At 41.8% G+C, this 26861-nt stretch overlaps 1 protein-coding gene and 1 long non-coding RNA gene across 6 annotated transcripts in view; one reads left to right on the forward strand and one right to left on the reverse strand.

Moving 5' to 3' along the window:
- Positions 1 to 26861, reverse strand: part of LOC5516359 (A disintegrin and metalloproteinase with thrombospondin motifs 9) — a 59981-nt gene that overhangs the window by 14731 nt on the left and 18389 nt on the right. For 4 of the 5 annotated variants that reach the window (XM_048732530.1, XM_048732533.1, XM_048732536.1 and 1 more), the window contains 27 exons: positions 26177 to 26333; positions 20786 to 20997; positions 18764 to 18847; positions 17590 to 17714; positions 17185 to 17225; positions 16974 to 17079; positions 16753 to 16896; positions 16460 to 16604; positions 16011 to 16121; positions 15568 to 15710; positions 15408 to 15471; positions 15184 to 15301; positions 14863 to 14999; positions 14616 to 14733; positions 14334 to 14420; positions 14074 to 14246; positions 13717 to 13840; positions 13313 to 13439; positions 12763 to 12967; positions 11839 to 12003; positions 11306 to 11470; positions 2208 to 2399; positions 1742 to 1912; positions 1299 to 1547; positions 669 to 827; positions 376 to 519; positions 4 to 156 (listed from right to left, as the gene is read on the reverse strand). In XM_048732530.1, coding sequence (XP_048588487.1) covers positions 4 to 156; positions 376 to 519; positions 669 to 827; positions 1299 to 1547; positions 1742 to 1912; positions 2208 to 2399; positions 11306 to 11470; positions 11839 to 12003; positions 12763 to 12967; positions 13313 to 13439; positions 13717 to 13840; positions 14074 to 14246; positions 14334 to 14420; positions 14616 to 14733; positions 14863 to 14999; positions 15184 to 15301; positions 15408 to 15471; positions 15568 to 15710; positions 16011 to 16121; positions 16460 to 16604; positions 16753 to 16896; positions 16974 to 17079; positions 17185 to 17225; positions 17590 to 17714; positions 18764 to 18847; positions 20786 to 20997; positions 26177 to 26333 — 3819 coding nt within the window. The remainder of the gene's footprint in view (positions 1 to 3; positions 157 to 375; positions 520 to 668; positions 828 to 1298; positions 1548 to 1741; positions 1913 to 2207; positions 2400 to 11305; positions 11471 to 11838; positions 12004 to 12762; positions 12968 to 13312; positions 13440 to 13716; positions 13841 to 14073; positions 14247 to 14333; positions 14421 to 14615; positions 14734 to 14862; positions 15000 to 15183; positions 15302 to 15407; positions 15472 to 15567; positions 15711 to 16010; positions 16122 to 16459; positions 16605 to 16752; positions 16897 to 16973; positions 17080 to 17184; positions 17226 to 17589; positions 17715 to 18763; positions 18848 to 20785; positions 20998 to 26176; positions 26334 to 26861) is intronic. The other variant, XM_048732543.1, reaches the window with a different exon arrangement.
- On the forward strand, positions 16950 to 19263 carry LOC116620375. The gene is made up of 2 exons (XR_004297142.2): positions 16950 to 17085; positions 17668 to 19263. It is a non-coding gene; the product is annotated as an uncharacterized LOC116620375 (long non-coding RNA).

The raw sequence follows: 26861 nt of genomic DNA on the forward strand, positions 1-26861 counted from the left end.
CACCTTACTCCAAGGTCCCTCGCGCCACGTGGCAGGGCACGCCTCTGTATTACAGCGCCGACTTTCGACTGGCTTCTTGCGGTGGTCGCACTTGGTTAGGGAAGAGCTGCAGTCGATTCTTCTGGTCTGTACACCCCCACCGCAGGTCAGAGAACACTAAGACAAAGGGAGATGAAATAGGGATTAGTCTTTTGCGCCAGCATCTTCGCTTTTGTTTCATACAGCCACATTCATAGCCTTCTTCAAGGACTTCAGCTCCTTCCAAGGTGTCTACGAAAGCTGTCGGGACGTAGGAATTGTGACATTTTTATCAGATTAAACTGAATCCAAATACTATTAGTATAACAATTTTTAAGAAGATGGACAGGTTCCTACCTGTCCCCAATCCCCTGCATTCCACTGCGGGCACACAGGTAGCTCGCACTTAAGCAGCTGAGTAGGCTTTCTAGCTGTATCGCAGTTGTTCCTACTGCAGTAGACCTCCCGCCTTTTGTAACCGAATCCACAAGTCACCGAACACTATAAAAAACGAGTCAATGTGAGATAACAGAGTGGAAACCAAAGACATTGTAAATGAAAAAGAGACGTGTGGGAGGGGGTTAGTTAGACCAACCCCCTGGCAATACAAGCAATATTGTGGGGAAGTAAAGAAATGGACAAAGCACTACCTCACTCCACGACCCCATGATCCAAGTCGGGCAAGCAGCATTGGTGCACACCTCGGTGTCAGCGGGCCTGGAGTCTTGCACGCATGCATTGCTGGTTCGTCCGTTGCGAGTACACGTGACTGGGCGACGCCGAATTCCTTTACCACATGTAACGGAACACTGGAATAACAAAATAAGCAAACATGTTAGGATTCACTAACAAAATTGACAATGATGGGAAGGAGCTGATATGTTGAAGAGCATTTCCGTCCACCCTTTGAAACAAGACTAGAGATGACTGGATGAATCTCTTTTGTATTTTAGTATATTGACGCGACGGTGGTGGCGATGTAAGGAAGATGTGGTTAAAATTTTAAGTTTTGAAGCTAAAGCACTCTCTTGCAGCTGGAATGATGAATTACGAGAGTGAAATACAATGGTCGAGCCGCACTCTCTTGCAGCTGGAATGATGAATTACGAGAGTGAAATACAATGGTCGAGCCGCACTCTCTTGCAGCTGGAATGATGAATTACGAGAGTGAAATACAATAGTCGAGCCAAAGGCATGGGAAGGCGCCCCATTTCTAATCGCGGAACACAGCTTAGATCGACATTGTTGGTTAAAGCAAGAAGGTTTGTTCATTTACTCACTGCTCCCCAAGCGCTTGTCCTCCAGGTTGGTTGGTGGGCTGGGGTCAGTGGCCGGTAAGGATCGGTCGGTAATACAGTCGCCTGTTTGTTGACGTGCAACGCGAGCCCTTCACACTTTTGAAGCTCACATTCTCGCTGCTCCGGAGGCCGCTTGAAAGGGTCACATTGAGAATCTTTTGCAATCTTCCAGTTCTCGTATGCACACTTGACAATGCGAGACTGGACACCCTTACCGCAAGATTTTGAGCACTGAAGCAAATGATAAGAATGTGGAATCAAACATAAGTTCAAGCATGCAGTGTTGCTTTTCAAAAGTTGTACAAGAGTTGTGTACAAAAAGATGAGTGAAGTGCTCATAACATTGTAGACCAAGACTAGATCACTAATCACCACCAATAACTCTATTTTTGCAAGTGTTATAGTTCGAGGAGTAACTAACTTACAAGGCCCCACGCCCCGTGTTTCCACGACGTACATGGCTTGACGTTACATCTCTCGTACGTAGCTGGACGATTGGGAGCGTCGCACAACCTCTCCGCCACTGCAACACCGCGACTGTCTGCGCATGTCACCCGACGCATTCGCCTCCCCTGATCACCGCACGACTGAGAGCACTGAAACAGGGACAACATAAATGATCGACGATGTCAGACATTCAAAAGACCACTGGATAGGGCTACTAATAAGCCGTGAATACACATCACGCTGATAAAAACACGTTTGATTGACGCAATGAGACACCTGACCACCAAGGGGCCATCAAATTAAAAAAAAAACACGTGATCACAGAGGCGGGGCACGTGATCGATGCTATCAGACATATGATGGACCAGGGGCGACACATGACCACCATGTGACAACTTTGTTGATACACGTGATAGCGTTGTCAAAGTATGGAATAATAGTTACCTGGGACCAAGGCCCCGCTTTCCACTTCGTCTCAGGGTAAATAAAAGCCTGGGTCGGGCATGGTGGCTGAGTACATCTCTCAGTAAGGCTGGGCCTTAGCGCCCTATCGCATCTCGTTGGCGATATGCTGGTACCATTGTAACGACACGTGACTGATCGAGTCTTCTCGCCAACACCGCAGCTCACCGAGCACTGGGATAAGAAATGAGATTCTATTAGACTGATAACAGAAGTAGTGTTTTGCAGAGAACATGTTACTGGGAGCGCTTTAAATCTTAATATAGGTAATGAGTGTAGTATTGGCAGTAATAATAGCGGTAATGGTGTAGGGTTTAGCGCTCAAAGAAGTGATGCCGATGTTATCGTGATAATTATGAATTGAAATCTGTGATGTTTACTGAAGTGATGGTCGGCGATCACAATGGTGACGGTTAAGCGGTGGTGGTGGTTTGAAGTTTTTGCTTTGATGGTATTAGATAAGGTGATGGTTAAATGATGGTGGTGGTGGTTTATGTGTTGGTGTTATTAGATATAAGGTGATGGTTAAATGATGGTGGTGGTGGTTTATGTGTTGGTGTTATTAGATATAAGGTGATGGTTAAATGATGGTGATGGTGGTTTTTGTGTTGGTGGTATTAGATATAAGGCGATGGTTAAATGATGGTGGTGGTGGTTTATGTGTTGGTGTTATTAGATATAAGGTGATGGTTGAATGATGGTGGTGGTGGTTTATGTGTTGGTGTTATTAGATATAAGGTGATGGTTAAATGATGGTGGTGGTGGTTTATGTGTTGGTGTTATTAGATATAAGGTGATGGTTAAATGATGGAGGTGGTGGTTTTTGTGTTGGTGTTATTAGATATAAGGTGATGGTTAAATGATGGTGGTGGTGGTTTTTGTGTTGGTGTTATTAGATATAAGGTGATGGTTAAATGATGGTGGTGGTGGTTTATGTGTTGGTGTTATTAGATATAAGGTGATGGTTAAATGATGGTGGTGGTGGTTTATGTGTTGGTGGTATTAGATAAGGTGATGGTTAAATGATGGTGGTGGTGGTTTATGTGTTGGTGTTATTAGATATAAGGTGATGGTTAAATGATGGTGGTGGTGGTTTTTGTGTTGGTGGTATTAGATATAAGGTGATGGTTAAATGATGAAGGTGGTGGTTTATGTGTTGGTGTTATTAGATATAAGGTGATGGTTAAATGATGGTGGTGGTGGTTTTTGTGTTGGTGGTATTAGATATAAGGTGATGGTTAAATGATGGAGGTGGTGGTTTATGTGCTGGTGGTATTAGATAAGGTGATGGTTAAATGATGGTGGTGGTGGTTTATGTGTTGGTGGTATTAGATATAAGGTGATGGTTAAATGATGGTGGTGGTGGTTTATGTGTTGGTGTTATTAGAAATAAGGTGATGGTTAAATGATGGTGGTGGTGGTTTATGTGTTGGTGGTATTAGATAAGGTGATGGTTAAATGATGGTGGTGGTGGTTTATGTGTTGGTGTTATTAGATATAAGGTGATGGTTAAATGATGGTGGTGGTGGTTTATGTGTTGGTGGTATTAGATAAGGTGATGGTTAAATGATGGTGGTGGTGGTTTATGTGTTGGTGTTATTAGATATAAGGTGATGGTTCAATGATGGTGGTGGTGGTTTATGTGTTGGTGTTATTAGATATAAGGTGATGGTTAAATGATGGTGGTGGTGGTTTATGTGTTGGTGTTATTAGATATAAGGTGATGGTTCAATGATGGTGGTGGTGGTTTATGTGTTGGTGTTATTAGATATAAGGTGATGGTTAAATGATGGTGGTGGTGGTTTATGTGTTGGTGTTATTAGATATAAGGTGATGGTTCAATGATGGTGGTGGTGGTTTATGTGCTGGTGTTATTAGATATAAGGTGATGGTTAAATGATGGTGGTGGTGGTTTATGTGTTGGTGTTATTAGATATAAGGTGATGGTTCAATGATGGTGGTGGTGGTTTATGTGTTTGTGTTATTAGATATAAGGTGATGGTTCAATGATGGTGGTGGTGGTTTATGTGTTGGTGTTATTAGATATAAGGTGATGGTTAAATGATGGTGGTGGTGGTTTATGTGTTGGTGTTATTAGATATAAGGTGATGGTTAAATGATGGTGGTGGTGGTTTATGTGTTGGTGTTATTAGATATAAGGTGATGGTTCAATGATGGTGGTGGTGGTTTATGTGTTGGTGGTATTAGATAAGGTGATGGTTAAATGATGGTGGTGGTGGTTTATGTGTTGGTGGTATTAGATAAGGTGATGGTTAAATGATGGTGGTGGTGGTTTATGTGTTGGTGTTATTAGATATAAGGTGATGGTTAAATGATGGTGGTGGTGGTTTATGTGTTGGTGGTATTAGATAAGGTGATGGTTAAATGATGGTGGTGGTGGTTTATGTGTTGGTGTTATTAGATATAAGGTGATGGTTAAATGATGGTGGTGGTGGTTTATGTGTTGGTGTTATTAGATATAAGGTGATGGTTAAATGATGGTGGTGGTGGTTTATGTGTTGGTGTTATTAGATATAAGGTGATGGTTAAATGATGGTTGTGGTGGTTTATGTGCTGGTGGTATTAGATAAGGTGATGGTTAAATGATGGTTGTGGTGGTTTATGTGTTGGTGGTATTAGATATAAGGTGATGGTTAAATGATGGTTGTGGTGGTTTATGTGTTGGTGGTATTAGATAAGGTGATGGTTAAATGATGGTTGTGGTGGTTTATGTGTTGGTGGTATTAGATATAAGGTGATGGTTAAATGATGGTTGTGGTGGTTTATGTGTTGGTGGTATTAGATATAAGGTGATGGTTAAATGATGGTGGTGGGGGTTTATGTGTTGGTGTTATTAGATATAAGGTGATGGTTCAATGATGGTGGTGGTGGTTTATGTGTTGGTGGTATTAGATAAGGTGATGGTTAAATGATGGAGGTGGTGGTTTTTGTGTTGGTGGTATTAGATATAAGGTGATGGTTAAATGATGGTGGTGGTGGTTTATGTGTTGGTGTTATTAGATATAAGGTGATGGTTAAATGATGGTGGTGGTGGTTTTTGTGTTGGTGGTATTAGATATAAGGTGATGGTTAAATGATGGTGGTGGTGGTTTATGTGTTGGTGGTATTAGATATAAGGTGATGGTTAAATGATGGTGGTGGGGGTTTATGTGTTGGTGTTATTAGATATAAGGTGATGGTTAAATGATGGAGGTGGTGGTTTATGTGTTGGTGGTATTAGATATAAGGTGATGGTTAAATGATGGTGGTGGGGGTTTATGTGTTGGTGGTATTAGATAAGGTGATGGTTAAATGATGGTTGTGGTGGTTTATGTGTTGGTGGTATTAGATATAAGGTGATGGTTAAATGATGGTTGTGGTGGTTTATGTGTTGGTGGTATTAGATATAAGGTGATGGTTAAATGATGGTGGTGGGGGTTTATGTGTTGGTGTTATTAGATATAAGGTGATGGTTCAATGATGGTGGTGGTGGTTTATGTGTTGGTGGTATTAGATAAGGTGATGGTTAAATGATGGAGGTGGTGGTTTTTGTGTTGGTGGTATTAGATATAAGGTGATGGTTAAATGATGGTGGTGGTGGTTTATGTGTTGGTGTTATTAGATATAAGGTGATGGTTAAATGATGGTGGTGGTGGTTTTTGTGTTGGTGGTATTAGATATAAGGTGATGGTTAAATGATGGAGGTGGTGGTTTTTGTGTTGGTGTTATTAGATATAAGGTGATGGTTAAATGATGGTGGTGGTGGTTTATGTGTTGGTGTTATTAGATATAAGGTGATGGTTAAATGATGGTGGTGGTGGTTTTTGTGTTGGTGTTATTAGATATAAGGTGATGGTTAAATGATGGTGGTGGTGGTTTATGTGTTTGTGGTATTAGATATAAGGTGATGGTTAAATGATGGTGGTGGGGGTTTATGTGTTGGTGTTATTAGATATAAGGTGATGGTTAAATGATGGAGGTGGTGGTTTATGTGTTGGTGGTATTAGATATAAGGTGATGGTTAAATGATGGTGGTGGGGGTTTATGTGTTGGTGTTATTAGATATAAGGTGATGGTTAAATGATGGAGGTGGTGGTTTATGTGTTGGTGGTATTAGATATAAGGTGATGGTTAAATGATGGTGGTGGGGGTTTATGTGTTGGTGTTATTAGATATAAGGTGATGGTTAAATGATGGTGGTGGTGGTTTATGTGTTGGTGGTATTAGATATAAGGTGATGGTTAAATGATGATGGTGGTGGTTTATGTGTTGGTGTTATTAGATATAAGGTGATGGTTAAATGATGATGGTGGTGGTTTATGTGTTGGTGGTATTAGATATAAGGTGATGGTTAAATGATGGTGGTGGTGGTTTATGTGTTGGTGGTATTAGATATAAGGTGATGGTTAAATGATGGTGGTGGTGGTTTATGTGTTGGTGGTATTAGATATAAGGTGATGGTTAAATGATGGTGGTGGTGGTTTATGTGTTGGTGTTATTAGATATAAGGTGATGGTTAAATGATGGTGGTGGTGGTTTTTGTGTTGGTGGTATTAGATATAAGGTGATGGTTAAATGATGGAGGTGGTGGTTTATGTGTTGGTGGTATTAGATATAAGGTGATGGTTAAATGATGGTGGTGGTGGTTTATGTGTTGGTGTTACTAGATATAAGGTAATTGTTAAATGATGGTGGTGGTGGTTTATGTGTTGGTGGTATTAGATATAAGGTGATGGTTAAATGATGGTGGTGGTGGTTTATGTGTTGGTGTTACTAGATATAAGGTAATTGTTAAATGATGGTGGTGGTGGTTTATGTGTTGGTGGTATTAGATATAAGGTGATGGTTAAATGATGGAGGTGGTGGTTTATGTGTTGGTGGTATTAGATATAAGGTGATGGTTAAATGATGGTGGTGGTGGTTTATGTGTTGGTGTTACTAGATATAAGGTAATTGTTAAATGATGGTGGTGGTGGTTTATGTGTTGGTGGTATTAGATATAAGGTGATGGTTAAATGATGGTGGTGGTGGTTTATGTGTTGGTGTTACTAGATATAAGGTAATTGTTAAATGATGGTGGTGGTGGTTTATGTGTTGGTGGTATTAGATATAAGGTGATGGTTAAATGATGGAGGTGGTGGTTTATGTGTTGGTGTTACTAGATATAAGGTAATTGTTAAATGATGGTGGTGGTGGTTTATGTGTTGGTGTTACTAGATATAAGGTGATGGTTAAATGATGGAGGTGGTGGTTTATGTGTTGGTGTTACTAGATATAAGGTAATTGTTAAATGATGGTGGTGGTGGTTTATGTGTTGGTGGTATTAGATATAAGGTGATGGTTAAATGATGGTGGTGGTGGTTTTTGTGTTGGTGGTATTAGATATAAGGTGATGGTTAAATGATGGTGGTGGTGGTTTTTGTGTTGGTGGTATTAGATATAAGGTGATGGTTAAATGATGGAGGTGGTGGTTTATGTGTTGGTGTTACTAGATATAAGGTAATTGTTAAATGATGGTGGTGGTGGTTTATGTGTTGGTGGTATTAGATATAAGGTGATGGTTAAATGATGGTGGTGGTGGTTTATGTGTTGGTGGTATTAGATATAAGGTGATGGTTAAATGATGGTGGTGGTGGTTTTTGTGTTGGTGGTATTAGATATAAGGTGATGGTTAAATGATGGAGGTGGTGGTTTATGTGTTGGTGGTATTAGATATAAGGTGATGGTTAAATGATGGTGGTGGTGGTTTATGTGTTGGTGGTATTAGATATAAGGTGATGGTTAAATGATGGAGGTGGTGGTTTATGTGTTGGTGGTATTAGATATAAGGTGATGGTTAAATGATGGTGGTGGTGGTTTATGTGTTGGTGGTATTAGATATAAGGTGATGGTTAAATGATGGTGGTGGTGGTTTATGTGTTGGTGGTATTAGATATAAGGTGATGGTTAAATGATGGTGGTGGTGGTTTTTGTGTTGGTGGTATTAGATATAAGGTGATGGTTAAATGATGGAGGTGGTGGTTTATGTGTTGGTGTTACTAGATATAAGGTAATTGTTAAATGATGGTGGTGGTGGTTTATGTGTTGGTGGTATTAGATATAAGGTGATGGTTAAATGATGGTGGTGGTGGTTTATGTGTTGGTGGTATTAGATATAAGGTAATGGTTAAATGATGGTGGTGGTGGTTTTTGTGTTGGTGGTATTAGATATAAGGTGATGGTTAAATGATGGAGGTGGTGGTTTATGTGTTGGTGGTATTAGATATAAGGTGATGGTTAAATGATGGTGGTGGTGGTTTATGTGTTGGTGGTATTAGATATAAGGTGATGGTTAAATGATGGAGGTGGTGGTTTATGTGTTGGTGGTATTAGATATAAGGTGATGGTTAAATGATGGTGGTGGTGGTTTATGTGTTGGTGGTATTAGATATAAGGTGATGGTTAAATGATGGTGGTGGTGGTTTATGTGTTGGTGTTATTAGATATAAGGTGATGGTTAAATGATGGTGGTGGTGGTTTATGTGTTGGTGGTATTAGATATAAGGTGATGGTTAAATGATGGTGGTGGTGGTTTATGTGTTGGTGGTATTAGATATAAGGTGATGGTTAAATGATGGTGGTGGTGGTTTATGTGTTGGTGTTATTAGATATAAGGTGATGGTTAAATGATGGTGGTGGTGGTTTATGTGTTGGTGGTATTAGATATAAGGTGATGGTTAAATGATGGTGGTGGTGGTTTATGTGTTGGTGTTATTAGATATAAGGTGATGGTTAAATGATGGTGGTGGTGGTTTATGTGTTGGTGTTATTAGATATAAGGTGATGGTTAAATGATGGTTGTGGTGGTTTATGTGTTGGTGGTATTAGATATAAGGTGATGGTTCAATGATGGTGGTGGTGGTTTATGTGTTGGTGTTATTAGATATAAGGTGATGGTTCAATGATGGTTGTGGTGGTTTATGTGTTGGTGGTATTAGATATAAGGTGATGGTTCAATGATGGTGGTGGTGGTTTATGTGTTGGTGTTATTAGATATAAGGTGATGGTTCAATGATGGTTGTGGTGGTTTATGTGTTGGTGGTATTAGATATAAGGTGATGGTTAAATGATGGTGGTGGTGGTTTATGTGTTGGTGGTATTAGATATAAGGTGATGGTTAAATGATGGAGGTGGTGGTTTATGTGTTGGTGGTATTAGATATAAGGTGATGGTTAAATGATGGTGGTGGTGGTTTATGTGTTGGTGGTATTAGATATAAGGTGATGGTTAAATGATGGTGGTGGTGGTTTATGTGTTGGTGTTATTAGATATAAGGTGATGGTTAAATGATGGTGGTGGTGGTTTATGTGTTGGTGGTATTAGATATAAGGTGATGGTTAAATGATGGTGGTGGTAGTTTATGTGTTGGTGGTATTAGATATAAGGTGATGGTTAAATGATGGTGGTGGTGGTTTATGTGTTGGTGTTATTAGATATAAGGTGATGGTTAAATGATGGTGGTGGTGGTTTATGTGTTGGTGGTATTAGATATAAGGTGATGGTTAAATGATGGTGGTGGTGGTTTATGTGTTGGTGTTATTAGATATAAGGTGATGGTTAAATGATGGTGGTGGTGGTTTTTGTGTTGGTGGTATTAGATATAAGGTGATGGTTAAATGATGGTGGTGGTGGTTTATGTGTTGGTGTTATTAGATATAAGGTGATGGTTAAATGATGGTGGTGGTGGTTTATGTGATGGTGGTATTAGATATAAGGTGATGGTTAAATGATGGTGGTGGTGGTTTATGTGTTGGTGGTATTAGATATAAGGTGATGGTTAAATGATGGTGGTGGTGGTTTATGTGTTGGTGTTATTAGATATAAGGTGATGGTTAAATGATGGAGGTGGTGGTTTATGTGTTGGTGGTATTAGATAAGGTGATGGTTAAATGATGGTGGTGGTGGTTTATGTGTTGGTGGTATTAGATATAAGGTGATGGTTAAATGATGGTGGTGGGGGTTTATGTGTTGGTGTTACTAGATATAAGGTGATGGTTAAATGATGGTGGTGGTGGTTTTTGTGTTGGTGGTATTAGATATAAGGTGATGGTTAAATGATGGTGGTGGTGGTTTATGTGTTGGTGTTATTAGATATAAGGTGATGGTTAAATGATGGTGGTGGTGGTTTATGTGTTGGTGGTATTAGATATAAGGTGATGGTTAAATGATGGTGGTGGTGGTTTATGTGTTGGTGGTATTAGATATAAGGTGATGGTTAAATGATGGTGGTGGTGGTTTATGTGTTGGTGTTATTAGATATAAGGTGATGGTTAAATGATGGAGGTGGTGGTTTATGTGTTGGTGGTATTAGATAAGGTGATGGTTAAATGATGGTGGTGGTGGTTTATGTGTTGGTGGTATTAGATATAAGGTGATGGTTAAATGATGGTGGTGGGGGTTTATGTGTTGGTGTTACTAGATATAAGGTGATGGTTAAATGATGGTGGTGGTGGTTTTTGTGTTGGTGGTATTAGATATAAGGTGATGGTTAAATGGTGGTGGTGGTGGTTTATGTGTTGGTGTTATTAGATATAAGGTGATGGTTAAATGATGGTGGTGGTGGTTTATGTGTTGGTGGTATTAGATATAAGGTGATGGTTAAATGATGGAGGTGGTGGTTTATGTGTTGGTGTTATTAGATATAAGGTGATGGTTAAATGATGGTGGTGGTGGTTTTTGTGTTGGTGGTATTAGATATAAGGTGATGGTTAAATGATGGTGGTGGTTTATGTGTTGGTGGTATTAGATATAAGGTGATGGTTAAATGATGGTGGTGGTGGTTTATGTGTTGGTGGTATTAGATATAAGGTGATGGTTAAATGATGGTGGTGGTGGTTTATGTGTTGGTGTTATTAGATATAAGGTGATGGTTAAATGATGGAGGTGGTGGTTTATGTGTTGGTGGTATTAGATAAGGTGATGGTTAAATGATGGTGGTGGTGGTTTATGTGTTGGTGGTATTAGATATAAGGTGATGGTTAAATGATGGTGGTGGTGGTTTATGTGTTGGTGGTATTAGATAAGGTGATTGTAGCACTTACCCCTGACCAGTTCCTAGTCTCCCAAGCCGGACACGGTTGCTGGTTGCACCGCTGAGTTCCAGTGGGTTTAGCTGCTCGCGGGCACGCTGAGTCGGGATGTATTACAGATCCGACACTGCATTGCACGACGCGAGACTGCATGCCACTCCCACAAGACGCAGAGCACTAAGAAATGATAGGCGAATAACGTAATACATCAAGGTAAGCAAAAATAGTGCAGCAAATAAGCGACTTGAAGTCACGCGTTTTTTGAGTGTCAAATTCAAGCCAAAATAAACACATTGATGCCACGCCAAACGATGACAAAAAATCAATGAAAATAAACGCTTTTTAACAAAGAAACCTTCGGCTGATTCGTAAGCCGGAACGCGCCCTGCGAGTTTGCCACTCATTGATTATATGAGTTATAATGACCACTGAATAATGACAATTTGACAGAAGATAAAGATCCCTGCACATAGTTTCACATATTTTTACAGTTCGCCTGAAACTCTTATCAAAATATTTGCAGAAACGAAAACTAAATTGCTTGCCTGTTCCCAGTCCGCTGCGCGCCATTTCGGGCACTCGGCCTCACACACTTGCTGTAGGAGCAAGCGATCAGATGGTCTGCAGTCTGCGTCTGGCAGGAAGTCGCCCTTGTGATCGACACAGTTCGCTCGCCGAGTCTTGATTCCTGAGCCACACGTTCTCGAACACTGCAAAGAGGACAAGGGTTGTGTGGTGATGATAATGATTTAAGTGAAACAAGCGATGACCAAGGTGAAGATGATGATGATGATGATTAATTAAAGTGAAACAAGCAATGACCAAGGTGAAGATGATGATGATGATTAATTAAAGTGAAACAAGCGATGACCAAGGTGAAGATGATGATGATGATTAATTAAAGTGAAACAAGTGATGACCAAGGTGAAGATGATGGTGGTGGTGGTGATTAATTAAAGTGAAACAAGTGATGACCAAGGTAAAGATGATGGTGGTGGTGGTGATTAATTAAAGTGAAACAAGTGATGACCAAGGTGAAGATGATGGTGGTGGTGGTAATTAATTAAAGTGAAACAAGTGATGACCAAGGTGAAGATGATGGTGGTGGTGGTGATTAATTAAAGTGAAACAAGTGATGAACAAGGTGAAGATGATGGTGGTGAAGATGATGATGATGGTGAAGATGATGATGATGGTGAAGATGGTGGTGAAGATGATGGTTAAGATGGTGGTGAAGATGGTGGTGATGGTGGTGGTGATGATGATGGTGAAGATGATGGTGATGGTGAAGATGATGATGATGATGAAGATGATGATGATGATGATGAAGATGATGATGATGATTTTTGTGGTGGTGGTGGTGGTGCTCACTATTGCCATGATTACAAACGTGTAAGTTGTAATGTGAGCGATAATATCGATTGTTGCGTTTTCTCCTGGTGTTATTGTTGTTGTGCTAATCAATTTACCTGTGACCAGCGCGTGTAAACCCATCTAGTGTTTTCGCATTTGCCCTCACAAGGCACCACGGCTAGTGGTCGCTCCAAGTGCTTACAATACTTGACATTCACCAGTTGCCATTTATTGCCTGTCACCCGCATGCAGTCCGACTTCTGTTTCTGTTTGCCGGGTCCGCAGTGTGCTGAGCATTTATCTTCTCGCTCCGTGCGCCACCTGCAATAGAAAAAGCCGAGAGAAGTTCGAGTAAGGTGAGGTGATACAGGCAAACGCATCGCAGTAAGTATAGGATGTCAGGGCAAAATGATTTGAATTTCGTGATGGTTGATGTGATACAAGCAAACGCAACGTTAAAGGCAAGAATTTGCAGGGTAAATATTCTTTGAAGCTTTGGCCCAAGGTGTCTTTAAGGAAAGTAGGATTATGCGAGATGAAAAGAGATTATATGTGTGATGGGATAAAGAGGCGATGCGAGATGAGTAAAACAAACAAACACTAAGCATGAATCTAAAGCTTGAATTTGTGGCTAGATCAGTCACTGGCAAAGGGTAGTGACATTACCTCAGCTCGCAGTCTGTGTTACACTTCTCGCTTGGCGAAGCTGGCCGAGGCAAGTGCTTGCATCGACTACTTTTTACAAGACGTTTATCGCTCACGCGGGCGCATCTGACCTTTCGTCTCCTTCTACCTGAAACCCAACACAAAGGGTCACTATGTACTGAGCCGTCAGAAGACACACGCCCAGCAATACACGAATAACAAATGTACTGAGCCGTCAGAAGACAAAGAGTCCTAACAATATACGGATAACTAGAGTATTGAGTAATTAGACGAGAAAGGTAACCCAACAGTACAAGGTACAGGGTTATGAATGTACTGAGCCATGCATCTACTTATTCTGTTTAAGAACCAATCTATTTTGGCAAAGTTTACGCAAGAGAGTGAACGGGAGAAGAAAACCTAACCTTGGCATAGGCGATTACAAGGTGTCCAGCGCTTTATAATCCACTTGAACTTGTGTGGCCCGATGAAAGGAACATTCAGCGAATAATGGACGTTTGGCGGCGTCAATTTTCCAACAGACAGCACCTAAAGAAAAACACATGGGCTAAGACTTTGTATCAAGAGCAAAGAGTGTAGTTTAACAGTCCCCGGTTGCCCGGATTTGCCATCGAAAGGCTGGATGTGTAAGAAACCGTGAGTTGGTTGTGCGAGCTAGTTGCACCTAAGAATGCGAAAAGAAGTCATGAGTTGGTTGTGCGAGCTAGTTGCACCTAAGAATGCGAAAAGAAGTCATGAGTCATGAGGCGGGCTAGATGTACCTCAAGAAGCAGATCCTCTTGAGTCTTGCCAGTAATCTTAATCATTTCTTCTGCTTTGTCTGAACCAGAGTAATAAATTGATGCGCCTTCTATTTGGTAGGTTCTCTCTCCCAAGCTGACAACCGAGCCGCCGTTTATTAAATATCTAGCGGTAGGGCCAACTTGCTTTAGGGCTGCGACATAACGAGTATTTAAAAGTTGATTAAAACCCCTTGTGATTAATACAAAGAGTGGTAGCGCTTAAGCTAAACATTACTTACCCAAGAAGTTATCTGCATCTCTGCTTCCATACTCAATAATTACGACATTGGTAGAGCCGGCTGGGATTTTGTAAACAGGGTTGTATCCTAAGAAGATAACGTCGAATGTTTGGAAACAAATTGAACGAAATCCAACAAATCAATAGCAAAAACTGCTGCAGCAAGAACAACAACGACGACAAAAAAAAAAAAAAAAAAAAAAACACAAACAACAACAAAACAACAACGACGGCGATAGAAATAGCATACTGACACAATGTGATGAGACAGTGACATACTTACCATAGGCTATCTTTCTATAAGTGCCTTTGTGCTTCTTGCACGTGGTATTATCACCATTACAAACGCGACAGACGTCATACTTCGCCTGCGATCCCACGATACGATCACATCCCGCACTCTGGAAACCAGGATATAATCATTACTCAAGCAAGCAAGGCTAGACGGTTATACAGAAGGTTGCTCAGCCAAGAGAAAGGACGTATCAAAAACTAAGGCACGAGTTACGAGTAAATAGAGAATGACTTACGATACACTTGCCGTCGACACAAACATCAGAAGAAAACTGTTGGCACGGTGTTCCGTCGATGACTTTATCACTCATTTTGAAATGAATCCTTTTCGACTCCACCTGACAGTAAAGCTTACATCTATCCTCCTCACGAACTGCAATATAAAAAACCTCGTAAACGACAAAGAATTCGGTATTTAGGGGCCAAGAGAGGAGCATGCCTCTGCAACAAACTATATACCCCCAAAGCAGCCCCAAAGAACAAGGCATCAATGGGAGTGTATAAAGTAGTCAAACGTTGCTATCGTATCAACTGAAGAACAATACCGCGTTACTAACCGCCCTGATACTTCGGCAGCCAATTCACCGTTTTTGCCACACCGCTTATTCGAACCGGCTTGTTGTTCAGCTGCGCACACTGAAGCGCTCTGAAGTCCTTGCTGCCTGGCGGACACTCCTGGTGAAGGAAAGGCAAATTTTATTATAGACTGCGCACAAGTGGGGCGTGGAAAAGCGGTCACAAGTGTTCAATAGCAGTCAATCCACTGTCGCCATGGTTCTACCTCAGAGTTACAGGATCTAAATCTTTTGCGCGCTCCTTGGCAGTACAACCCTCCGTTTTCAGGTCTGTGTAAATACAATAAGATGGGCGTCAAACTTTGTTTTGTTTGTTTGCTGCTGGTGTTGCTGTTGATGGTGATTATTTGAGACTAGTGTACGTACTCAGGGTTGTTGCACTCTCGCTTGGCGAACTGAATGCCACCTCCGCATGTCCTACTGCAAGCGCCAAACGCGGCCCAGTTCCCCCACTGCCCATCTACGATCTTCATACGACGATTCTTGACACACTTTCCACGAATGCACCACTAAAACCAAATCAACAATAGGATGATGTCAATGACACAATAATCGCCAGGCCAACTGATAGACTATTTGTTTCGGGTAGGGTAAGGCTAGGGTAGGACAGCTATGGAGATGGGCACGTTGTTGATCTGAACATGGGGTACCGTCCTTCCGTGGTGCGTGATGGCCAGAAGGGTAAGGTAGGATAGCTATTGAGATGTGTATGTTACCTTGTGACCCCAAGGTGGGGCACCGTTCGTCCGTGGTACGTGATGGCCAGAATGGTAAGTAAGGTAGGATAGCTATTGAGATGTGTAGGTTACCTTGTGGTTCCCACATGGAGTACCGTCCGCCCATGGCATGTGATGGGTCTGGCAGCCTCGCCTCTTGCCAAGGTTCTTGACGCACCATAGTCGCATGCACGGATCCTCGAACAAAAGTTCCAAAGTGAGCCAATGCTCAAAATTAGTACGGTAGTGAACATCATGCAATCATGGTATTTAGGGGTTACGGAGATTACTGTTAAGATTGGTCAGAAAGCTGTACCATCCTTACTGCCATATTAGGCATCAGGGGAATGGCACAATCTGGGTCCCCTCACATAATCAGAATATTAAGGATCAAGAAGTCTGGCATATTTTGGGTAAATATCACTTTTTATTATAATCATTCATTCATTCATTCATTCATTTATTTACTGGAGTGTCACATGCAAATTATTTGATTATGGCGTTACAATTATCATTAGTATGAATTAAGTCACGCAAGTTACCAAGAAAGGACAGAGCCGTGACTGTGATCCAAAGATGAGTTGACACTGGTCGTTTGCGCTGTACTTCTCTCCCGGGAGCTCAAAGTCGAACTGCGTTTCCTGCCGTTCATCAGGCTTGTCTTCCAGACACTTGCCGTACCCTAAACTTCAGAAAGATGATTGATGTATCAGGAAAAAGGGAAAGACTTCTCATTATTTCTATTAGTTTTCAATTGGCGGTTTACTAGAAAGTGCAGACCACGAATAGGCTGTATTTGTAACAATGCAAAGAACACTTTTGCCGATTGACTTACTCGAAGAACAGTCTGATGGCGTCACGAGAGCACGTAGACCACATCCATGGCTTGGTGTTAAAGCTGAGAGATGGCGCCATCAGGTTGTAGTTCCCGCTCTTCTCGTCGCACATGTTATGGTCGCCATCATGAGGGACATTGAACCTGAACAGAAGACACATTATCTACATTAGGAACTATGAAACCTCTGGCTCTAATATCGAGCAAGAAGTACAACTTACACGTGAGCGAGCTCGTGCGCGATGGTAAAGGCACTACTGAGCCCTGTAACCTCCACGATGGAGCAGCTGCGAGACGGGTTGCAGACCGTGCCGAGCTCTGCAAGACCTGAAGGTGAACGAATAGCAAATGCATTTGTTAAACAATCTAAGACCAAAATCAAACCGAAAAATCGAAAAATGTTTACTAACGCAAGGAAGCACCACTACTTACCTAGAGTGTCGCATTTGCCAGCTGCACGACAGATATCTGTTCTATTAAAACAAAGGACAAAACAAACAATACAAATAATTAAAGAAATAACAGTAAGTTCCTTGACGACTCGCCAAAGCTGCCAGGCATTATTCTATCGCATTGCGTTACCTGTTCGTTTACCAAATGCAACGTTACGCGCCATGTTTTGTGTTACGCGCCATGTGTAGCGTTACGCGCCATGTGTAGCGTTACGCGCCATGTGTTGTGTTGCGCGCCAAGTGTAGCGTTACGCGCCATATGTGGCGTTAGGCGCCATGTGTTGTGTTACGTGCCATGTGTTGCGTTACGTGCCATGTGTTGCGTTACGCGCTATTTTAGATGTTACGCGCCATGGGTTGCGTTATGCGCCATGTGTTGCGTTACCTGGTAAGAAGGATTGCCGTATCGAAGTGCCCGGGTTCTTCGTCAGACGGTTTGTTCATCTTTGTTTGCCATTTGCAGAAGCTTCGCAACGAGCTGGCAGCGTTCGACGTGATTTCCAGCTCCGGCTAAGAAGTCATTAGGTGAACAGAAACGTTAAACCGACGCAATAATAAACTCATGGGACTGGTTCGTGGTTCTAAGCTCGTCAAACGCTAAGTAAAACCAACGCAAAAGCCATGAAAATTGAAAGATAGTAACATTGGAACGTGACAAAAACGCGCTAAAACAACGAAATGATCAAATGATAAAAGAGCTGACGCTAATACCTCTATCTCGAGTAACTAGTGGAAGAAAGGAGACTGAAAAGGCTCCAACCAGTCGAGTTGACTAAGGATACTTTCTTTAAACTACAGTTCAAACTCTACAGGATGACCCCAAGTTCCCTCCTCTACTTGTTTGCAGATCAAGGCTACAAACGACTCATCTTGTGAGAGTCTTTTCTGTATTTCATATTTGAGGGCGTTTTTTTATGAAAAAAACTTCACAAAGAAGAACAGACCTCTGAATAGTTTATATAAGGCGAGCAAAATCGTTCTGAATTATAAAACTTCAAAGTAGAGAACCGAATATTTGGGACCCTGTACACACCCATAGTGAGGACACAGAAAGCGGGCAATGCTGGACAACTTTGACAAATCAGAATCGTCTTGAACACCGTAAACAATTAAAAATAAAGTTCAGCCAATGAGAAACGCCGGACGTTGTTTATTTGACCTCGTACTTGTAGTCGACCATTTTTGTCTGTCGATTTAGCGTGGGAACACCCTAACCTGATTGGCTGGAACTCAAGCCGAATCTGATTGGTCAAAGTTTCAGCATGGCCCGCTTTCTGTTTCCTCACTGTAACATCTGCTAGACCAAGAACAAAATGTTAAGTGTGACATTATACATTTGAGTTTATGGATCGCAGGTGCCACGGAGTTGCCCTAACCATAGAAGTCATATTGGTGTATTGAGAATTACGCAGCATCGGCGTTCGATCGATGCAGATAACTGATAGTGTATAATACCCGTATTGTGTGTGAGGCGGTTTGTGTGCGAAATTTGGCTTACAAGGTCTATCTTCTGCACTCGTGTTGTGTGTGAGGTGGTTTCTGTGTAATATATGGCTTACAAGGTCTATCTCCAGTATGATAATCTTGACAAGCACGATGTTGATGGAATTCCCGATTGTCTTGTCCCGGTAGATGCGCGCAACCTATAATCAGTCAAAGCGGTCATCAGAGTCAACAAAACAAAAACACTCGTGAGAGATCTAGAAAACAAAACGACAGATTGGCATCACCGGGATAACACCATGACTTGGCACTATGTGATCTCGATCCTAATGGTCATTCAGTCCTTTATTTGTGTTTTAGAACTCAACGGGACTAGCCTGCTAGCCGGCTCTCCAGAGTTTCGGGATTCCTGTGGAGAACCGGCTAGCAGGCTACAAGGGGACAATCAATATATTCCTTTCTACCCAGTGTCCTTAGCGAACGAAGCCTTGTACTACCTCAACCGTTCTTATGCCCCGCCCACTTTTCTGTCTCCTTTTTAATAGACGATAAAAATAAATAAAATGATGTAAATATAACTGATAAAAATAAAGAAATATATAATAGGGCGAAACAATTATTTCCTGAGGTATTGTCACATTTCATTTGATGCTTAGAAAAACGCCTTGACTATATGGGCAGTTGCCTCGAAGCCTCTTAGCTATATAACATATTTTGTTGTTACTTTCATGATAAGCTAGTTCCTTTAGTTTTGAGGTTGACTGCAAGTACGACTGGATTAGAATCTTCTATCTATCTGAGATGCAGATGTCTTTTATCAAGTAAATCAGCAGAATTGTGAAATTCGGAGCATAGAGTTTTCACCACTTTTGGTGTGCTCACGGTATTATAAAGCAAAAAAGCAACCAACATATAGAGACAGAAAGTATAGGAACATCTAAACGCACAGAATTTAGGTTGATCAATCGTTTTTTTTTTTTTTTTGTGTGTGTGTATGTGTGTGTGTTAAGGATGGAGGGCATAGTTCGCGAGCGTAAGTTTCATCTAAGCCAGCTAGTGCGGGAAGGGGCATAGAATTGCGTTAATAAGGGCTTAGTAAACTAATCCTCATAGCGGTGGAAGGGGGATAGAATTGCGTTAATTAGGGCTTAGTAAACTAATCCTCATAGAATCGGGAGAAAATTAAAAATGATGCTCGAGTTATCATACAATTAAGCGAACTTTGAGGGACTTCAAGTCCATTGACTCCTACGAATCCTCTTTCTCAACAGAAAACAAGGGATAAAGATAGGCGATTTAGCGAGTGCTGAGGCATTTAGAAAGAGCTTTTAGCCACATATTTTCCCCACGCGTGTACCTCCATAAACCAGACGACACTACACATAGTGACGTCATCAAATTAAGGTCTACTCATCTGCGCCCTTTATCCAATTATCAAACACAACAAAAGTAGTGAGCTTCGACGCTCGAAATAAACAACTACACAAGCAATTTAGAGGCTATGACCGAGGAAGTAGCCCACTGTGATGTGTAGATGGTGAATCAATCAGAAATCACATATGGAACCAAGTGAAACGTATCCCCGCAGTGCGCAAATAACCAAGGATGCAGCGACGTTTAACACCACATTCCCAACATTCCATCAGTAACATAGTACTATCATAACTTTTCGTTAACGATAGCTGAAAGGCGTTAGGATAACGTAAACAAAAATCCTTTTAGAGTTTCTAATCCTGTTATCTGAGTCTGGGGTTAGTGGATCTCACAAGAAATAGCTGTGTGAGATAAGAAAGCTGTGAATGAGTGCAAGGCGCCCAGAAGATAGATCCCACTGGAGGGCAGATTAAGAAACGCGTGCAGGCTTTGTTCTTTAAAAATAATCAGTGACATTTCACATTCGAAGCTTGTGTTGCTTCTGCTAATCTCTTGTTTTTTTTTAAGGCAGACAAGATGAAAGTGATAAACCGTTCCGTTTTAGTTAATATTCTCAAGATGTGCAATTTACTGATAATTCCTACAAGCAGAGAACATGATGAAATATTATAAAATTATTCGTCTTTGATGACCATAAGTACATCTTCCAAGTGGAAAAGTACCACTTAAAGTAAATAGAGAGAAATAAAGCTATAAAAACTCACCATTCCCATGATAGTAATGATAAAGCTCTGTAGCTCCGCCTTGCTCGGAAATGCGTCCACCATGGACTTATCAGCAGTAACCATGGTCTCCACATAACCTGCCTCTATATACCTCTTGCCCCGACCTCGTGCCTTCCCTCGCGTGTTCGCGCGAGATGGTGCAGGTGGCGAGTCTGCGTGGGGGTGTGAGGTATTCAGTGGATGATAAGTATCTAAAACAGACATTTTACTTCATTAGTTCATGCGCCCGTAATCTAGCCTTGTGTCCGGCTTCTCTGGAGTTAGAGCTATGCGACACTGGACACAGATATCCAATATTCAACATAACGAAAAGCAAGCGTTTGTAGCGTTGTAAAGGTGTGTTCTAGAACGCCCTTATGACAAAACCTTGCCCCGATTGTGATGTCGGCGATAAAAAAACAGCCTCAATAAAGATCCTAGAGATATGATGATAAAAATAAGGTGCGAATAATGAGGTCTCAATCAAATTTTTCACTTAATAAAGGGTAGCGTGCAAATTACTGTCATTGTTGTCGTAACCTTTGCCTTACCAAAGGCACAAAGCTTTTCAATCACGTACAAAATTATACGAAACAGTGAAAATTTTACCGCTAGCTCAGAAATACGAACATTGCCACTACTCGGGAAGATTTAGTTTTTAATGTGCTTAAAAGGCAGTTTCTGTGTGGTGTGCCTTTACTAAGATTGCGGCAACCTTCGCGAGCTCTTTTGAGTCGCCGCCTTGTTGACTTCGTGAGAGTTCCTCTAGCATCTGAAAATGGGTGACGAGAAATCCAGTTCCTAGGTGCCCGACTGACTATTTCCCGTTCCACTGATGTCTTAGAGAGACAAACACAAACACAGAAAACGGAAACATGTAAGACTAGAAATCTCGTGTTCCTTAAAAACACCCAACCCTTCAAATAAACACAAGACTTTGATTGAAATAGAAAAGAATCTGATAGCAGATTTGAACAAATTAAAAATCGATCCAATTTGGCAAAAGCCATGATATCTTTCTTTCATTCTAATACAACCAATGCACCGAGTTTATCAGGGCAAAAAGAAGATGAAGAATGGAAAGGGAATCTGAGTTACGCATGTAAGTGATGCGTAATCAAGTCTGAATCTATATATCTTAGCGTATACTGAGACTTTTTATACATTCTCACAGACCACGCTGCGTTCTAACAGCATTATAAGCACCATCGCTTTCCCTTCGGTACGACAGATCCCTATCTGACCATGTTCTCCCTTATCCGCGGGGCATGACGGCTCCCTAAAGCAGCCAGTATTAGCCCAGGACCTGCTGTGACTGAGACGTGTTTTAGTTATGGCCATGCTGAGTTTGTCGTCGTCTAGTCGGTGAGGCACCGTGCGGCTATGTCGTGTTCGCTGCGTGAAGTGCAATCTTACTCGCGCGCTATTTCATGGTAAAGCAACGAGCACAATAAAAAAATGTTTTGACTATATAAGGAGTTGTCAACGTGAAGGAGTGTTTTTCAACGCTAGCGTTAAATTGACATTTCAGCAGAACAGGGTCCAGATAGTCGCGACAAAAACACGTCTATATCCAATCGCAACCAGGACGCGCCTAAATAGCCGCGACCATCAAGGGTCCATACCTAATCACGAGACCAAGAATCGTCAAAAGAGTCGCGACCAGAACTCGACTTTATAACGGCGTTCCATCACTTGGGGACGACGGCTTTCTTTCTTTTTCTATAACTTCTCAACAGGGATTGTAATAGGAAAATGTCTAAGTCGAGCACAAAGCAAAGTTGAGCCATGCTTTTTTTACAGGGCGAGATAAAAGGGTTATTCGAATGCTGTGAGTTTCACGGTTAAGTATCACCTGGTAATTCCAGATAATCCCGGCAATACTAACACCTTTAAAAGGTAATTCTCAAGTCAATGTATAGAAGTGGGTGGTCTTAGGTAATGGGCTGAAGAGAACTCTTTACTCAGCCACGTCTGATAAGACACCACAAAACACCAAACTTCTACAATAAGATCAAACACGTCTGACAAGACACCAAACTCTACAATAAGACCAAACACGTCTGAAAAGACACCAAACTCTTCAATGAGACAAAACACGTCTGACAAGACACCAAACTCTACAATAGAATACAATACGTCTGACAAGACACCATCCAATCACGCCATCTTTCCGCGAGGTCTTGGCCAATCAAAAATCACCAAATTCCGTTAGTTTGAGTGACGGAAGCCATACAGCGATAAAGCATTAGAAATTGTTGATGACAGTTGGCAGAATATCGAGAACCGCAGCAATGGAAACTAACCGATCATTACTCTTGAATACAAACTACTCCCTTGAAAACTAGCCGATTATTACTTTTGAATACAAACTACTCCCTTGGAAACTAAGCTATCATTACTTTTGAATATAAACTACTCTCTTGGAAACTAAGCGATCATTACTTTTGAATACAAACTACTCCCTTGGAAAATAAAGGATTTAATAAAAGGGCAATAGCTTTGAAATTATTCGATCAGCATTAGGAAATGTCTTGCCAGTTCCATGAAATATTCTCTTAATACTATACATACAACGGACTGCACTGATAACAGATTCCAGGAAAACAGCGTAGCATAGAATGGTATAAAGGACAGAGATGGGCATCACAGGTATACCAAAGAAATAAAGGGGCATGACAGGTACACCAAAGAATGGAAAGGATAGTACGGTTATACGATAGACATAGAAAGTATTGGAGGTACACCATAGATTTCTAGCAGTACCGAAGGCATATCATATATTGTACCAGATAAAATACACGTTATAAAGAATGCCACAGGTAGACCATAGATAGGTAGATGTATGTATCGTAGATAGACTATAGACTGTTAGCAGAACCACAGGCATTCCACTGAAGCACATGTATCAGAGACAGTCCACAGGAATACTGGCAAGAATACCACATGTAAACCATAATATAGATAGATATCCATCGGGGATAGACCCTAGATTGCTAGCCGTACCACAGGTATACCTTGGACTTGTAGGAATACCGCAGCTATACCACGAATAGTGCCATTACACCATAAGAACGTATTGGGCGATCCGCACGTTATGGCATGCATGAATTCCCAAGTCGCACTCGCCTTGGCTCGTCAAGAAGCCTTTCGGAGCCTACGATCCTGACCAACACCATACGCAGACTCAATACCATATGCGACCAGCTTTGAGCCTACGATCCTGATCAATATCATACGCAGACCCAACGCCATATGCGATCAGATTTGAGTCTACGGACCTGACCAACACCATACGCAGACTCAACACCATATGTGACCAGATTTGAGTCTACGGACCTGACCAACACCATACGCAGAATCAACGCCATTTGTGACCAGATTTGAGTCTACGGACCTGACCAACACCATACGCAGAATCAACGCCATTTGCGACCAGATTTGAGTCTACGGACCTGAGCAACACCATAAGCAGAATCAACGCCATATGTGACCAGATTTGAGTCTACGGAGCTGACCAACACCATATGAAGAATCAAGGCCATATGCGACTGAGCCTATGATCCTGACCAACACCATACGCAGACTCAACACCATATGCGACCAGATTTGAGCCTACGATTCTGACCAACACCATACGCAGACTCAACGCCATATGCGACCAGATTTGAGTCTACGGACCTGACCAACACCATACGCAGAATCAACGCCATTTGTGACCAGATTTGAGTCTACGGACCTGACCAACACCATACGCAGAATCAACGCCATTTGCGACCAGATTTGAGTCTACGGACCTGAGCAACACCATAAGCAGAATCAACGCCATATGTGACCAGATTTGAGTCTACGGAGCTGACCAACACCATATGAAGAATCAAGGCCATATGCGACCAGATTTGAGCCTATGATCCTGACCAACACCATACGCAGACTCAACACCATATGCGACCAGATTTGAGCCTACGATTCTGACCAACACCATACGCAGACTCAACGCCATATGCGACCAGATTTGAGTCTACGGACCTGACCAACACCATACGCAGAATCAACGCCATTTGTGACCAGATTTGAGTCTACGGATCTGACCAACACCATACGCAGAATCAACGCCATTTGCGACCAGATTTGAGTCTACGGACCTGAGCAACACCATAAGCAGAATCAACGCCATATGTGACCAGATTTGAGTCTACGGAGCTGACCAACACCATATGAAGAATCAAGGCCATATGCGACCAGATTTGAGCCTATGATCCTGACCAACACCATACGCAGACTCAACACCATATGCGACCAGATTTGAGCCTACGATTCTGACCAACACCATACGCAGACTCAACGCCATATGCGACCAGATTTGAGCCTACGATCCTGACCAACACCATACGCAGAATCAACGCCATTTGCGACCAGATTTGAGTCTACCGACCTGACCAACACCATACGCGGACTCAATACCATATACGACCAGATTTGAGCATACGATTCTGATCAACACTATACGCCAGATATATATACCAGATATACCAGATTTGGCGCACAGTGGTGTCTAGGCACGGCAAGTCGTGCGAGGACGATTATCGCGAGCACTTTGACGCGCGTTCGTCATCTATAAATAGCGCGTGCGATCTATACTACACCTGCCCCTAGTGTGGCCGCCTGAACATCTTTGTTGGAGTGGGCTATGACAACTCACGCTATACAAGAGCAACAGAGGTTAAGCATCACAAGATCGCCCAGCGTTAGATACAAAGGAGAGTTTGAGAGCAGTCACAAGATCGCACAGCGTTAGATACAAAGGAGAGTTTGAGAGCAGTCACAAGATCGCCCAGCGTTAGATACAAAGGAGAGTTTGAGAGCAGTCACAAAATCGCCCAGCGTTAGATACAAAGGAGAGTTTCAGAGCAGTCACAAGATCGTTAAATACAAAGAAAAGTTTGAGAGCAGTCACAACATCGACCGGCACTACATTCAAAGGAGAGTTTGAGAGCAGAGCTAATCGAGCTGAATCTGATATCGAAGCATGATAGAAACTTGTTAATTTCTTCCCGCGTCAAATTTGAAATGCTAGGTTAGTATTTTCCTAATCAGAAATTCTGCACATTTTACTTGGAAAAAGGACTGACCGCTGCTTATTTCATAACATTCACACAGTATCAAAAATCACATTCACAACATAGACGCAGTGAGAATAAACCTATAGAGAACACTTGCTCTAGATAGCTAGGGAACATTTGTTCTCTACAAATTAAGACCACCGACTATATATATAATAGTTTCAGAAGGAGATCAATGAGTAAACAAACATCCCAGCGGCATAAAAAGAAAACCCATCAGGTCTACGAGATGACAGGTAGCCTACTTGTTATGATCTTAAAGTCTCACCTTTAAGGCCACAGGTGGCGCCGGCGGTCGAGTTAATGTGATCTGGCAAACTACGATACACTATGTGAATTCGTCGTGGATGTTGCCGGCTGACGAGCCTTTCCTGCTCTCTGGGCTCAATAAAATACTCTTGCCCTCCCGTAAAAAACGTACCTCTCTATTTGGAGAAACAAGAAAAGGATTAGTCACTAGCGGGGCACTAGCGGGCTAATATCTCCCTGCGTCACGCAATGCTTCCGGCGTTATGTCAACAGTATGTTTGGAGAAGAACTGTTGTTCTTCTGTTTATGTGACACTAAAAATCCCACAATATGTTTACAAAAAAAATGCTTCAAGTGTGTAGACTTCTAGAAGTCTCCCAGTAAAATGGGGGCTTTGTGTTCCCGCAGAGTTGCGATACTATTCCCACAATGGGGATTTCCCACAAAAAAATCAGGCAAATGTTCGTATAGCGGCACCAGGATGGAATTCTTTTGAATTGTTTACTAGGGGGTCAGTAATTGCTTTAATTCATTTCCGGTAAGCGGTTTACAGTAGAATTTATAAACCTGTTTAAGAGAAACTGTTATGCTAGGATAAAAATGATTAAAAATACGAAGAATTTCTAAGTGTGTGTTACGAAGCATGGGGTAGCTCGCAAGGGTTCAGAAATTATTGCAACGGTGTTTGGATATCTTGCATGACA

This window comes from Nematostella vectensis, chromosome 1, assembly GCF_932526225.1.
Source record: "Nematostella vectensis chromosome 1, jaNemVect1.1, whole genome shotgun sequence".
NCBI classification, from domain to species: Eukaryota; Metazoa; Cnidaria; class Anthozoa; order Actiniaria; family Edwardsiidae; genus Nematostella; species Nematostella vectensis.